We start from the raw sequence: 15,675 nt of genomic DNA, 5'->3' as shown, positions 1-15,675 counted from the left end.
TGGGACCCAGTGATACAGTCTCTCAGGTCTTCTGGACTGGATGTTCCAGGGAGTCCACCTGCCTGAGATATTTGGGCTCTCCTGATGTAGTTGGGTCTTGAATGTTATTGTCCCATTTTTGGGTGGAGTCTCCTTTCAGGGTGTCTGATTATGCTGTTCACTCTCTACCACATCATGTCAGCCATTGTGAAAGTGCTGACCGAACAGCACAAAATACAATACGACACAACACAAAAGGAACAGAACACGAAGATACACAAGACAATTATAACCCCCAAAAAAGTGACCCCCAGAAAAAAGAGAATTAGGAAAGAGAAAAGAGAACAAAAAAGATATCGAGAAAAGAAAAAATAAATAAAAATAAACTCAAAAGCTCACACAGAAAACCTGGAAAGTGGGGGAGGGACAGAATCTGTAGAGGCACAGCTTAAGTACAGAAAGGTTAAGGAATTGGATGAATAGGGCAAGGACCATGGTTTATTATAGAGGAGGAAGAAAGAGAATGAATGGACAAGAAGAAAAAAATGTTTTTAAATTTTTATTTATTTATTTGAAAAGGAAAATAGAGGAGAGAGCATATGGCCTGAATTGAAACCAGTTAAAAATTAGGAGAAGAAAAGAGCCAGAGAGAAGAAGAAGAAAGGATTGAGTAGTGCAGAGAAATAAAAAAGAAGGGGAAATGAAGTAGGACAGCAGGGAAGATGAAGTTAGCTATATGACTAAGCCAACAGAGACTACTGTAATAATAACACATCAATAAAACAGATAAAGAAGATCAATTTTTAAAATGGGGTAAAAAGAAAGGAAAGAGAAAAACTAAAATGGGGGAAGTAGAAGAAAAACAGGATGAAAAAGGAGAAGCAAGGAAGTAAAAGGTGAAAAAATAATAATACTAAAATAAATTAATTAAAAAGTGAAGTGTCATTCACTTCAGCCGAATTTTTTTTTTTGATTAATTAAATCTTCATTGTTCAGCCCTGACCGGTTTGGCTCAGTGGATAGAGCGTCGGCCTTCAGACTCAAGGGTCCCAGGTTCGATTCCGGTCAAGGGCATGTACCTTGGTTACGGGCACATACTCAGTAGAGAGTGTGCAGGAGGCAGCTGATCGATGTTTCTCTCTCATTGATGTTTCTAGCTCTCTATCCCTCTCCCTCTCCCTTCTTCTCTGTAAAAAAATCAATAAAATATATTAAAATAAATAAATAAATAAATAAATCTTTATTGTTCAGATTATTACATTTGTTCCTCTTTTTTCCCCCCATAACTCCCCTCCACCCAGTTCCCACCCCACCCTCCTCCTTCACTCCCCACTCACTGTCCTCATCCATAGGTGCACGATTGTTGTCCAGTCTCTTCCCGCATCCCCGTCACCCCTTCCCCCCCAAGAATAGCCAGTCCACTCCCTTTCTATGCCCCTGATTCTATTATAATCACCAGTTCATTCTGTTCATCAGATTATTCACTTGATTTTCACATTCACTTGTTGATAGATGTGTATTTGTTCATAATTTGTATCTTTACCTTTTTCTTCTTCTTCCTCTTCCTAAGGGATACCTTTCAGCATTTCATATAATACTGGTTTGGTGGTGATGAACTCCTTTAGCTGTTTCTTATCTGTGAAGCTCTTTATCTGACCTTCAATTCTGAATGATAGCTTTGCTGGGTAAAGTAATCTTGGTTGTAGGTTCTTGGCATTCATCACTTTGAATATTTCTTGACATTCCCTTCTGGCCTGCAAAGTTTCTGTTGAGAAATCAGCTGTCAGTCATGGGTACTCCCTTTTAGGTAACTGACTTTCTTTCTCTTGCTGCTTTTAAGATTCTCTCTTTGTCTTTTGCTCTTGGCATTTTAATTATGATGTGTCTTGGTGTGGTCCTCTTTGGATTCCTTTTTTTGGGGGTTCTCTGCGCTTCCTGGACTTGTAAGTCTATTTCTTTCACCAGGTAGGGGAAGTTTTCTGTCATTATTTCTTCAAATAGGTTTTCAATATCTTGCTCTCTCTCTTCTTCTGGAACCTCTATAATTCTGATGTTGGTACGCTTGAAGCTGTCCCAGAGGCTCCTTACACTATCTTCGTATTTTCGGATTCTTTTTTCATTTTGCTTTTCCAGTTGGGTGTTTTTTGCTTCTTCGTATTTCAAATCGTTGACTGGATTTTTGCAATCCTCTAGTCTGCTGTTGGGAGTCTGTATAATATTCTTTATTTCAGTCAGCGTATGCTTAATTTCTAGTTCGTCCTTTATCACAACCTCGAGGGTCTCATTAGATTTCTTATAGGTCTCATTAAGTTTATCGGCAGTTTCTAGATAATTCTTGAAAAACCTTAAAAGTGTGGTTTTGAACTCTATATCCAGTAGTTAGCTTCCTCCATTTCTGTCATTTGTGTCCTTTTTCTTTGTCTCCGCATTTTTTATGCTTCCCTGTGTTGATAAAGTGGTTTTCTGTGCTAAGTGTCCTCTAGGTCCTAGTGGTTCAGCCTCCCCAATTACCTGAGGAGGACAGTCTTGGTGCACCCCCTTGTGGTCTTTGTGCACAGTCTTGTTGTAGTTAAGCCTTGATTGTTGTAGGTATCACTGGCAGGAATTGACCTCCAGGCCAATTGGCTGTGAGAATCAGCTGTGTCTGCAGTGGGAGAACTTCTGTGCTGGAGACACCCCTCTGGGGCAAGACTTGCTTCAATCACTTCAGCCGAATTTTAATGCCCTGTGGCAGCTTGTTTAGAATCCCACTCTTCTGTGTGCCAATTCTGGGCTTCCTTTTAAGGAGTTAGGTGCTGACCACTGTCAGACACTAACTTTTGGCTTTTGAAAATTATTATTATTGATTCTTTACAGGCAGGGAGAGGGATAGAGAGTTAGAAACATCGATGAGAGAGAAACATTGATAAGCTGCCTCCCACACACCCTCTACTGGGGATGTGCCTGCAACCAAGGTACATACCCTTGACCAGAATCAAACCTGGGACCCTTCAGTCCATAGGCCGACACTCTATCCACTGAGCCAAACCGGTTAGGGCTCTTTTGGCTTTTGGCACCCTGTTGAAGCTCCAAGCAATCTACCACTACTATGCTTGTGTCTTTCTCCACAGGCCTTGGCTATAAGCAGGTGGGACCAATCTGTCTGCTTTGCCTGTCTGCCAACTGCCAATCTTAATCACTGATAGGGCTTTAGGAGTGAGTGGTGCTGTTTGGCTTTCTGGGAATCAGATGGATGTTTTTTCCCTGACCCAGATGTACTCCTCCATGAGTATCCCAAAATATTACTCTGGCCTTGGTTATTCAGAGATCCTTGTATGGAGGCCAGTGGGGTTGGCTAGCAATCTGGAGTTTTTATCAGTCTGGTTCCCAGAATAACGGGGTGGACCGGCACATCTTCCTATCCAGTCACTGAGGGTTCTTTGGGCCTATTAAAACGTGTAAATTTGGCCTCTGCCTTCTTTCCTTCGTATAACTCAAAATGCAGGCATGGTGTGGCAGGCTATATTATCTGTCTTGTGGCTACTGGGAGGGGCTAGCTCTTCAGAGAAGAAATGGCCACTTTGGTTTTGAAGCTTTAAGAATGTCCGAATGCAGGAGTCCTGGCCATGCCTCTCTGCCCTACTTCCCTCCTCAGCCTCTCCTCAGACGCCTCAAGTCTGTGCCTCTCTCCCTGCGCAGAAGCCTCAGGTGAATGTTTGCAATTGAAAAGTCCTATGTTCTGGGTTTAGTGCATAATAGCAAAGACAAAACCAAACCAAAACAACCACTAAACTGCATGTTTCTCTTCCCCTGGCACTGAGCTGTTCAGGCTGCCTCAGCCTTTTGAGGCTGTGGTGTTATGTCCAGATTTGCATGCCAGCAGCAAATCTGTGGCTTTTCTTTTTCACAGTTGGATGTTATGCCTGTTGCCAAGTGACTTTGATGCACCGCAGCTTCCTCCTCACATTGTTGGCCCACTGGCCAGCTGGCCCTCTTCAGTCCAGATCCCAGTTCCTACTGTTCTCCAGGTGTTCTCTGCCCTTTCTTGTTGTAAATTGTCTCCTGAGCTGTGTCTAACTTGTGAATTCTGGTTTGATGTTCTCTGACTTAGTTGCTTTTCCAGTCTGGCCCCAGGATGAGGTGCATGGCACATCTGCCTATTGGGCTACCATTTTCTATCTCTCCTTGTTTATTTTTTAAAACAATTTGTGAATATATACCAAAGATAGCCAGAGAAAATTGCAGAGTAACTGGATTTAACATATATCGAAAGTCTTAAGTTGGGAAACAATTTCCTTTTAAATTCTAAAATTATTTCTTTCCTGAAAGATTTGAATCTACAGGAATTAACCTTTTTTTTTTTTTTTTTTTTTTGTCTCTTCTCTGTAGTGAAGTCAGCACATTTATTCAAGGGAAAATACTCTCTTAAAGGATCATCTTTGTAATACTACTATCTAGGGTTTTCCCTTGCCAATAGTAAAATTTTTAAATTACAAACTCTTAATCCACCTCATCAGAATTCTGTTTTATTATGTAGGAGTAATTGACAACCAGGAATAGGAAATTTAATGGTCTCTGAATACTCTGTTGAATAAAAAATAAATATCTTTAAAAGTATTTTCACCAATTGATGTCTCTCTCACATCTATGTTTCTCTATCTCTATCTCTTCTCTTCTCTTCTCTTCTCTTCTCTTCTCTTCTCTTCTCTTCTCTTCTCTTCTCTTCTCTTCTCTCTCTCTCTCTCTCTCTCTCTCTCTCTCTCTCTCTCTCTCTCCTTCCCTCCTCCTTCCTTTCCACTTTCTCTAAAAATCAATGGAAAAAATATCCTCAGGTGAGGATTAATAAAACATAAATCTATATATATAAAAGCCTAAGTGACCAAATGACCAGTCGACCAGTAGCTATGACATGCACTGACCACCAGGGGTCAGATGCTCAATGCAGGAGCTTCCCCCCTGGTGGTTAGTGTGCTCCCACAGTGGGAGCGCTGCTCAGCTGACCGACTGGCGCCAAATGCAGGGCTCATGGCTGCGAGCCTCTCCTGATCGGGACTGACTGGGCATGAGCCTGCAGCAGGCACAGCAGGATCAGGATGAGCAGGAGCAGCAGGCGGCGTTGGACTGACGATTTCAGCCTGATACCTGCAGGCCACCTGCCTGCGGGGATCAGGCCTAAACCGGCAGTCCAACATCCCCTGAGGGGTCCCAGATTGCGAGAGGGTGCAGGCCAGGCAGAGGAACCCCACCGGTGCATGAATCCATGCACCAGGCCTCTAGTAGATAAATAAAGGAAAGCACCTCCAGTCCATTTAGCTGCACATTTTCATGGACTTAAGAAGAAGCTTCTTTAACGGTGAGGGTGGAATTACATATTTTACTTTAGTGCTAAATTTCTTGTTATTTTGAAAAAGAGTATTATTTGATTTCTTAGGTAATGTTAGCTTCCTGAAAAAAATATTCCAAATTATGTACTGAAATGTAGATGTTTGTGTAAAAATTCAAATCTTTGGAGACTATGCAGTGATATCACCAGTGAGTTGGAACAGCTTTTCTTTCTATGGCTTTACTTTGTTGTCTTCTTTGGAAATTCACCATATAGATATACCTTGTAGGGGATATGCATAGCAACATATTTAATGATTTTCCCATTATCAGAACTTATAAGAAATTAGTAAGTTCACAGTTTGTTCAATGATATTTGAAAGGTGGTCTAAATAAAAAATTAATGTAAAGTCTCAGGGGCTTTTTTCTTTAATTTCAGTAATGATACATAGGAAAGAATACAGAAGGATTCTGAAATGTTATGAATGATTATTTACTTCTAATTTTTCCCCATATTTTGAAATCCAAAAACTAATAAGTGTTAGAGGGAGTAATGAGATAATATAGTAATTTGATCCTTATATACTGTAAATGAAATTTATTAAAGAATTTAAAGATAGTTTTGGTTCTCTATATCAGAAATATCTTAGCTACATATAAGCAGAGATATGTTAAACTAATAATGTACATAAATTATCTGAATCCTTTGAAATCTGGCCTCAAAAAGTATAATTTCAGACAAATATTTTTGGAACATGTTTTGATTTGAATTATATTATGTCTGTACCTCGGTTCTTTCCTGTCACTTTCCTATATTTGTACTTTATAAAGAGAAACATAAGAATTTCGTTAGACTGCCTACATACATTTAAGAAGAGTTCTTTTTAAATAATAACTCACTCCATATTTTAATATATACTCTCTAAATAATTGGGGTTTTAAATGAAACACTTGACCCAGGGAACGGATTTCCTAGCTGATATTGACAAAAATTGAGGTATTTCAGTGTGTGCTTTATGTGTCAGAGATTGGTCAAAGAGGAGACTTGGTTCATGAATTAACATCAAGAAAATCTATTTTTACTATATCTTAAATTTAGTAACTTAAGGAAGTGAATGTGTTATGAACCTTATGATCATTCTTTGACAGATATTAAAAACTGCAGTGAAGGAAGAAATGTTGAATACATTTTTAAAATTGAAATTATTTTAAAGTAATTCACTATGTAAATAATACTCAAATTGACTAATGTGTTAATATTTACTAATATTTGTTGATAGGATTTTGTATTGTTCACTTTTGAACACATATTTATCTACCCTGTGTAGATGCATAGGATATAGTATACAAATCTAATCACTGTAATATTTTTCACATTTTTAAATTCTGAGATATAAAGCTTCATAAACCAAAATTTTGCATTTCATAGAAATATATATGATCATACATAGAATCAGGCAAATATTGAAAAACATAAACTGTGGTTTCGGTGGTCTAAAACACAGTCATTTATAAGTTGAGTAATTTCTAAAATGGATATACTTTATATTGTTTATTCAAGTATTTGTAAAGGTATTTGCTTTAATCTGTGCAATTGATTATTTTTTGTAGGACTGGAAGGAAAAGTATATAAACCATGATTATTCAAAGATTTTCACTGAAAATATAGTTGAACAGGTTTGTATTAATAATTATTATGATATGTAGAACTTTTTGCTATATTTTCCAGAAGGGCATATTATTACTACAATACTGCTTTAGTGGGGGATGTTTTGAAAGTGCAGTAATTACTCTTTAGGTAAAATTCATATGGCTTAATTCCCAATTTTATAGCCTTAAGGATCATATAGTTATAAAACTGTAGAATGTGTAGATGAACAAAAATTTTAAGATCATGCATTTTTTTGAAGCGTGCTCTCAATGTCATAGCTTTCTTTTTGTTTCATTTTTTTCTTTATTTCATTTTTTCCCTATGACCACTTATCCCCCCTATACCCTCTTCCACCTCCACCCCCCCCCCACCTCACATCCTGCCCCCCCGGAATCACCACACTATTGTGTGTGTCCATAAGTTAATGTTGTAGCTTTCCCAAACCACAAAAAATAAGGAGCCATTGACAGATATCTTTCATGAAAGTTTACCTTTGAAAGAAATTAGGCTCCAAGAATCTCTTAGAGATGTCTTTTACAAAATGAACTCTGTTTGAGATTAGTAGTATTCCAAACTATTGCTAATAACTTATTTTAGAGAATATAAGGAATCTTTGATTCTGAGTTATCTCTTTATTTTGTATACTATGAGAAAGAAAAATAAAATACTGCCAATTAAACTATGACACAATGTTTTCTGGTCATTTAGAATGTTTTTATTTTATACATATTGAAAGAGTTATTTTACAATTATTAAGGAATATATGTTATATGTTCTAGTGCACTGCATACACAATAACTTTTCATTTCTGTCACAAATTATACCATAAATCATTTTAAAAAGACATTTTAAAGGGCAACTCAGTTCAGCAAATGCAGCACCAACTAAATACATGTATACAAAGGACACACAGATGTGCATATGTACTCACACAGGTGACGGCAGGATGAATGTTTTACCAAGCGCCGGGACATTAAAACTACATCACAGTGGCTGCTTAGCTTTGACTTTAAGACACATTTTATTTTACTGATGTTAAAATGTTAAAAAAAAAAAAAAAAAAAAAAAAAGCCTCCTAAGTGTTAAAATCCCCAAAACTAGTATTGTTTATAATAGTAATGTCAATAATGTGGGACAGACCTCCTAAAAAGGACATCTAAGTGAGCTAAATATTGCATATTCTGCCCTATTAGTTTTAAAATGCTAGTTAATAGTTAAAAGACACAGAATGTACCCTAACCAGTTTGGCTCAGTGGATAGAGCATCAGCCTGTGGACTCAAGGGTCCCAGGTTCGATTCCAGTCAAGGGCATGTACCTTGGTTGCGGGCACATCCCCAGTAGGGTGTGTGCAGGAGGCAGCTGATCGATGTTTCTAACTCTCTATCCCTCTCCCTTCCTCTCTGTAAAAAATCAATAGAATATATTTTTAAAAAGACACAGAATGTTATTCTCTTAATGGTGATGCCATGCTTTATGAGAAAGAAAAATAAAGCGTGTTCTCAATGTCGTAGCCTTGTCCAGATGTCTTTTGGTTTCCCATATTTTCTGAAAAAGCCTGTGATGAGTTGGTGGAAGAAATGGAGCATTATGGCCAGTGGTCTGGAGGGAAACATCACGTAAGTTGTAATTTCACACAGAAAACTGAAATGTGTATGTGGGGTTGGGGGAAGGGTAGATATTTAGAGAATTTAGGGTGGATTTGTCATTTTTGTTGTACATCTCTGAATAGACCTGAATAGTAGGTTAGCCAAGGTTGTCAGGAGAGTTGTGTTTAAGTCTAATTCTGCCATTACCTAATGAGTGTTTAGCATTTGATCTCTCTGGGCCTCAGTTTCTCATTTATACATGTAATTACACTGGCTAGTCCCTAAGGATCATGTCCCAGGCTGGAGTGGTGAGGTAATGTATATCTTTACTGTGTGATGTTGTTCTTGAGGCCACTTTTTATTCTCTGTATTTTTACAGTGAGCTGTAGTGAAAAATACTAAGACTAAGTATATCTGGTTGATTATCAAAGCTTTTTTTGTATAAAATTTAAGAAGGAATCTGAATGCCTTCAGTGTAAGTCAGTTTTTTATTTACATTCAGTGTCAAGGACTTGGCAGGAAGTCTCACTGTTAGTGGTTCAATGTATTTCTTTTCCTCTGAGAATCCTCGCATGCCAGCTTATTCCCAATACCAAGAAATTTAAGTGGAATATTCTTGAATATTCCCGCCTCTGTTAGCTGATCAGGGATACAGAAGTTCAAAGAATGATGAAGAACTTGAAGTCAGCAAGTTGCAGGCAGGATAATGAAAACCTGTCATAGAAAGACTGGGTGCCACAAAGTAGAAGTAAGAAACAAAGCAGGGAAAGCTTGTTTCTATGGTAGGTAACCCAACAAATTTATGTCCATCAAGCATCTAAGACTGCCTGAAGGATCACTGTAAAAAACTCATTCTTTAGGAGGCTTGGAAGGGCTTTGGAAATTAATTTTATTTACTTTATAGTCAGCTCTTAAATACACATTTGTAAAAATAATCTAAATGAGCCACTTTAAAATGGAGTTGAAGCTGCCTTCCCAGAATCTTGCATATCTTATTCCTCAAATCTTTGGAATGTTAAAAGGGCAAAATAACCTTGGGCTAGATCCAAGAGCAGCATTGTATCCCAAACCACTGTGTGCAAAGATTACAAGAAAGAAGATGTCATGACTACCTAGACCGAAATTAAAAACATTGTTTAGCATTAGCATCACTGTGCTAGCTTATTTGCACCTATAGAAATGCTTCCTTCTATTGATGTAATTGTTCTTCTTCCCTTTCTCATAAATACCCACTGCTTTTGTTTCCTAATCAGAACACTATTTGGTTTCTGTCTGAAAAGGTGCTTTCTAAATAACTATTCTTTTGAATCTCAAATAAACACTTGTTACCTCTTACTTTGACCTTTTTATTTTTGGGTTAACATATTAAATAAGTAGGAAAGGAGTCTACTAAACTCTGTAATGTTTTGCTTCATGGATATATTTGCAAAGCCATTTACCTAAGTTTTTTTGATAGTCTTGCAGTTAAAGCAGATGATGTGCCATAATTAAACTGTTAATTTCTTTATTTATAATGATCTTGGGATTGAAAAAATTCCAAGATCGTATAAATGTGGATTGCTGTGGACCACACTTTATGATGTCATTAATTTGTTTTTAGGATAGCCGTATATCTGGTGGTTATGAAAATGTCCCAACTGATGATATCCACATGAAGCAAATTGATCTGGAGAATGTTTGGCTTCATTTTATCCGGGAGTTTATTGCACCAGTTACACTGAAGGTCTTTGCAGGCTATTATACAAAGGTAGTTATTCTCCCATTCCTCCTGCCTACCTCTTACCAGTTTTTACACACATATGCTATTTTATGTCTTTATTGCTAAGCAAATCCATTCATTTACTTTGCCTTTTTAGGGATTTGCATTATTGAATTTTGTGGTAAAATACTCCCCTGACAGACAGCGTTCTCTTCGCCCTCATCACGATGCTTCTACATTTACCATCAACATTGCACTCAATAATGTGGGAGAAGATTTTCAGGTAATTATGGGTTTTATTTTTTACATTCCTCAGTCATTACAAAAAAGCCTTAAACCCCTCCCCCTTTTTTTTAACTTTTCTTCTTATGTGGCATAATTTGAATTTTGCCAATCTATCCTATCTAATAAAAGAGAAACATGGTAATTAGCGTACAACCGCTACCCTTCCCATTGGCTAATCAGGGAGATATGCAAATTAACTGCCAGCCAAGATGTCGGCCGGCAGCCAGGCAGCTTGAAACTAACATGAGGCTTGCTTGCTTCAGTGACGGAGGACTGCAACATTCCCTGCCTGCCGCTGCCAGCCTCTGAGCCTGCAGTTTGAAACATTGTAACAAATATAGAAGCTAAACAAAACCCCAGAAACCCCCGCTTTCAGCAGCAGGGATCCCAGAGCTGGAGTTGATACAGTGTTTCGAGATTATAGAACCCAAACAAACCAGATACCTGCTTTCAGCAGCTGAGGCCTCAGAGCTGGAGCCAAGCCTCAGAGCTAAAGCTGGCCCAGAATATAAAAAAAAAAGAGCGGTTGGGAGCTTCAGCCCTCAGCCCCTCACCCAGACTGGCCAGGCACCCCAGTGGGGAACCCCACTCTGATCCAGGACACCCTTCAGGGCAAACCAGCCGACCCCCACTCGTGCACCAGGCCTCATCCTATATAGTAAAAGGGTAATATGCCTCCCAGCACCGGGATCAGCAGAGCCACGAGGCCTCCCAGCACTGGGATCAGTGTGATAGGGGGCAGCGCCCAAACCCCCTGATCGCCCTGCGGCTCTGTGTGTGACAGGGGGCGGGGCCACAACCTCCCTATCCACCCTGCTCTGTTAGTGACAAGGGAAGGCACCCCAACCCCCTGATCAGCCCTGCTCTGTGCCTGATAGGGGGGAGCTCCCCAACCCCCTGATAGCCCTGCGGCTCTGTGTGTGACAGGGTGCGACGCCCCCCCCCCCCCCCACGGGCCCTGCTCTGTGTGTGACAGGTAGAGCCATAACCTCCCCATCAACCCTGCCCTGAGTGTGACAGTGGCGGCACCCCAACCCCCTGATCGGCCCTGCTCTGTGCATGACGGGGGTGGCGCAGCAACCTCCCCATCGACCCTGCCTTGAGTGTGACAGGGGACGGTGCCCCAACCCCCCAATGGGCCCTACCCTGAGCGTGACTGAGAGTGGCATCATAACCTCCCAATCCGCCCTGCTCTGTGCATGACAGGGGGCGGCACCCCAACTCCCCAATCGGCCCTGCTCTGAGCCCGACCAGGGGCTGCACCTAGGGATTGGGCCTGCCCTCTGCCACCCAGGAGCAGGCCTAAGCCAGCAGGTCGTTATCTCCCAAGGGGTCCCAGACTGCGAGAGGGCACAGGCCAGGCTGAGGGACCCCTCCCCCGCCCCCTCCCCCCGAGTGCACCAATTTTTGTGCACTGGGCCTCTAGTATATATATAAAAGCCCAGTGACCATTACAGTGGAATGACCAGCATGACCAGTCAACCAGTCCCTATGATGCACACTGACCACCAGGGAACAGATGCTTAACTCAGGAGCTGCCCCCTGGTAGTCAGTGCGCTCCCACAGCGGGAGTGCTGCTCAGCCAGAAGCTGGGCTCATGGCTGATGAGCACAGCTGCAGCGGCGGGAGCCTCTTCTGACTGGGCAGTACTACCAAGTGGCGGCAGCAGGCACAGCGGCTGGGATGAGTGTGAGCTGTACAGCACCCGGCCTGGTTCGGGCTCCTCCTAAACCTGCAGGCAGACATCCCCAGAGGAGTCCCAGATTGCAAGGGTCTCAAGTACTTGGGTGCTATGGGCGCTCCTGTAGAACAAGTGGTTACCATAGACAGGTTTTATGTAAGTCCAATTTCAGCCTGTTTTTTTTTTTTCTTAACTAGTCAAACATATGAACTTATAGTGCAGCCCCTCTCAGAGCGGGCAGAAGCAGCCAGAACATTGGAGGGCCAGTGTCTGGAGAAGGGGCATAGGAAGAAGTTTTGGGCGCATGGCTACATAGGGGTTAGGGATAGGATTGGAATCTCTTTCTCTGTAAACAAAAGAGAAAAGATAGGAACCACTGTTTTGGTGGCTACACATGTCTCCCCCTTGAGCAGCGCAGCAGGCTTGCTCACTGTTTTCAAACATGACACTGTGCACAAGTGCAGAGGAGGTGTGCCCCACACTGCCTCAGGAGTCTCTTCAGTGGGTCTCTTCCTCGAGGGAGCAGGGTTTTTTGGTGTGAATTGCATGAGATCTGAACTTAAAAGGGGAAGGCAGCACCCCAGGACTGAGTTCCCAGAGGGAGACTGCCCCTGTTACCTTCGAGCAAAGGCACTGGGAACCATTCTTGACATTGGGCATGTGTTCACTAAACTGCGTGGCCCACAGATCTGTGCCAGTGCCCGGGCGTCGTGAGTGGAGGAGGGAAAGGAGGGTGGGCCCGCAGGGCCGCTCGCCTCCAGGTCTGAGTGTTGGCTGCAGCTGGGAGGTGGCAGGGAGCAGTGCCTTGGGACTGAGGGAGAGACTTTGAGGGCTTCGGAAGCCCGGAAGTGAGCCCTGGGGATCGGGAGTTTGGGATAGTGCAGAGGTCAAAGGAGTATATATAAGCAGCCCCCCTGTGCAGCAGCACCCAGTCCAAAGTGTGTGTGAGGGAGGTGGGAGGGTGGAGCAAGGGTCTGAGAGGGTCCCTGGACTGCCCGTGGAGGCACAGACATGCAGGTACAAGTGGGAAAACAGTTTGGCTCTCACTGAGCCCAGTTGCGCTGTTTAACCTTCGTGGCTTCTTGAAGGCTTTTGAAAAACCTCTTTTGGGGGAGGCTTTTCTTTGCCCCCCAGCAGCTGCAGAATTGCCACCGCAGAGCCGCCCAATCTCTCCCCACACCCAGTAGGGTTGAGCTACCTGGGAGGGGGAGGAAATGAAACGGGATGAGTATGAAGTGTGCAGTCCCCGTGACCTTCCCTTCCCAGGGTAATGCTGTGCTCCCTAACCTCCCATGCGCCAAGAGATAAATGTGGATTCTCAAAGAGGCAGCCACCGCCCTCCCCTCCCCCAGGAGCTTCCACCCAGGAGAATAGAGGAGTTAGTTCTGAAACCCCTAACCTTTGCTTTAAGGCTGTATTCGCTTTCCCTAATATGTTGCTTGAAGTACACGATGGTTTGTGTTTAGATGTGCTATAAATGTGGGGAAGCAAGGTTTTGTGCTTTAAAATAAAAGAGTCTGGAGTCTTTGGGGAGGAGTCTCTCTCTCTCTCTCTCTCTCTCTCTCTCTCTCTCTCTCTCTCACACACACACACACACACACACACACACACACTCCTCCCTCCCCTCTTCCCTGACCTGGTGAATCTTCACACAGAAAGTTAGCCCTAGCTCCTCAGAACCCAACCTCGCTGGAGTGGCCTCTGTTTTGATTTTTTCTCTCACAGGGTTTTTTTCTAACCTCTAAACCATCAGTCGGACATTCCCCCAAGGGGTCCCGGATTGCAAGTGACTATGTCATAGCTTATAAATGGCTACATCCCACACACAGTTAAACAAGGAAGGTGGCTTCTGCAATATTTGAAAAAGAGATCTGTGGCTGTTTAATCCTAATTCATCAGAAGAACCTCCAAACTGTCCACATCCTGTTTATTCTGCATGGGGATGAGCATGCATTCCTATATATTGGAAACAGTCTCTTAGATTTAAAAATTAAAACCTGGCAAGTCTACTCTTAAAACTGAAAAAAAACAGGATGATGCAGCGATGACATGCATGGACTCTGGCTTGCACATTTTGTGGTCAGCCCTGATTCTGACACTTATAACTGTGTGACAAAGCCAATTACTTAACTTCTCTCTGCTTCAGTTTTTCCACCCGTAAGATGGGGAAAATGGCACTACTGCCTCAGAAGGATCATGTTATGTACTACTTTTTATACTCAGGGCAAAAAAATGTAGCTTATACAACAGCAAGATGCCTTTCACCTGTATGAAAAGTATGGCCACTGGTGCATGAGGCATCCTGGATTGCGAGAGGGATATTTGAGGGGTCCTGGATTGCGAGAGGGCACAGGCCAGGCTGAGGGACACACACACCCCACATGAATTTTGTGCACCAGGCCTCTAGTGATAAAATATTAAACATAATAGGATGATACATTTATTTGTTTCATCTCTTTTAGGGAGGTGGATGCAAATTTCTACGATACAATTGCTCTATTGAATCACCGAGAAAAGGCTGGAGTTTTATGCACCCAGGGAGACTCACACATCTGCATGAAGGGCTTCCTGTTAAAAATGGAACAAGATACATTGCAGTGTCTTTTATAGATCCCTAAGTTATTAACTGTCCTTTGAATCACTGCTCCTTTTGAAATGGATGACTGGCATGAACATGTTTGAAGTTACTTGAGAAGATGAGAGGCATATTTAAGTAACTTCAACAGAACAACTTCACTTTGGGCCAAACATTTGAAAACCTTATAAAAAAAATTGATATATCATAATGTCTGCTCTGAGCCTTAAAACACAGATTGAAGAAGAAAAGAAAGGAAAAAAATTAAAAGCAAATATTTATTTCTTTGCCTTATTGTCTCTGAGAATAATGACAGTTTTTCTGAATATGTGTTTCAGTTGGTAAAATATTCAGGTACAAATGCACAAGTGACAAATGAGACTAGTATTTTCTTATTTAACAATACCTGGGAAGAATTTTATTTATCAACATGTAGATAAGATGGATATAAGTGAAAATTGGCAATTTTTTAAACGTTGGAAAACTGGAATTCTAACTGAATTTTTGTGCAATTGTGTAAGTACTTTTTTGATCACCTGTGTAGGTATGTTTTACAGTACTTCCTGATGGAATATAAAAAATAATATTGCACAATGTTTGTCATTAAGAAATTTAGTGCAAAATACAGTAAGTTCATATCCAGTTGAAAGCCCTTTTGTTTAGATTGTTAGTGGGTTTTTTTACATTTGTATTAGAAATAAAGTCCTGTGTTCCTTCAGATGTTTTTTTTCAAGGTAAATTATATTACGTAGATATTAGATTTAGAAAAGCAAACCTTTCCATTTCTAAGTATTGACTTAAGATCACTGACTATCCTTAAGTAAAAAAGGTTGTTGTTTTTTAATTCTAGAAAATAATGATTACTTTTTCTTTGAGATGAGTAGCAGCATTTTATGATTTTTAAAAAAGTTTTAAGT

At 41.2% G+C, this 15,675-nt stretch overlaps 1 protein-coding gene across 5 annotated transcripts in view; it reads left to right on the top strand.

Annotated features, from left to right (window-relative positions):
- PLOD2 (procollagen-lysine,2-oxoglutarate 5-dioxygenase 2) overlaps nucleotides 1-15,408 on the top strand; it is a 302,336-nt gene extending 286,928 nt beyond the window's left edge. For all 5 annotated transcript variants that reach the window (XM_036349575.1, XM_036349574.1, XM_036349576.1 and 2 more), the window contains 5 exons: nucleotides 6,892-6,957; nucleotides 8,444-8,548; nucleotides 10,119-10,265; nucleotides 10,375-10,500; nucleotides 14,646-15,408. In XM_036349575.1, the coding sequence (XP_036205468.1) occupies nucleotides 6,892-6,957; nucleotides 8,444-8,548; nucleotides 10,119-10,265; nucleotides 10,375-10,500; nucleotides 14,646-14,801 (600 nt within the window). In that variant the 3' untranslated portion in view covers nucleotides 14,802-15,408. The remainder of the gene's footprint in view (nucleotides 1-6,891; nucleotides 6,958-8,443; nucleotides 8,549-10,118; nucleotides 10,266-10,374; nucleotides 10,501-14,645) is intronic.
- The last annotated feature ends 267 nt before the right edge of the window (nucleotides 15,409-15,675 follow it).

The sequence above is a fragment of the Myotis myotis genome, unplaced genomic scaffold (assembly GCF_014108235.1).
Source record: "Myotis myotis isolate mMyoMyo1 unplaced genomic scaffold, mMyoMyo1.p scaffold_m19_p_2, whole genome shotgun sequence".
In the NCBI taxonomy this organism is placed as follows: domain Eukaryota; kingdom Metazoa; phylum Chordata; class Mammalia; order Chiroptera; family Vespertilionidae; genus Myotis; species Myotis myotis.
Note: the sequence above shows the minus strand (reverse complement) of the source record. Positions and strands in the feature narration are given on the sequence as shown.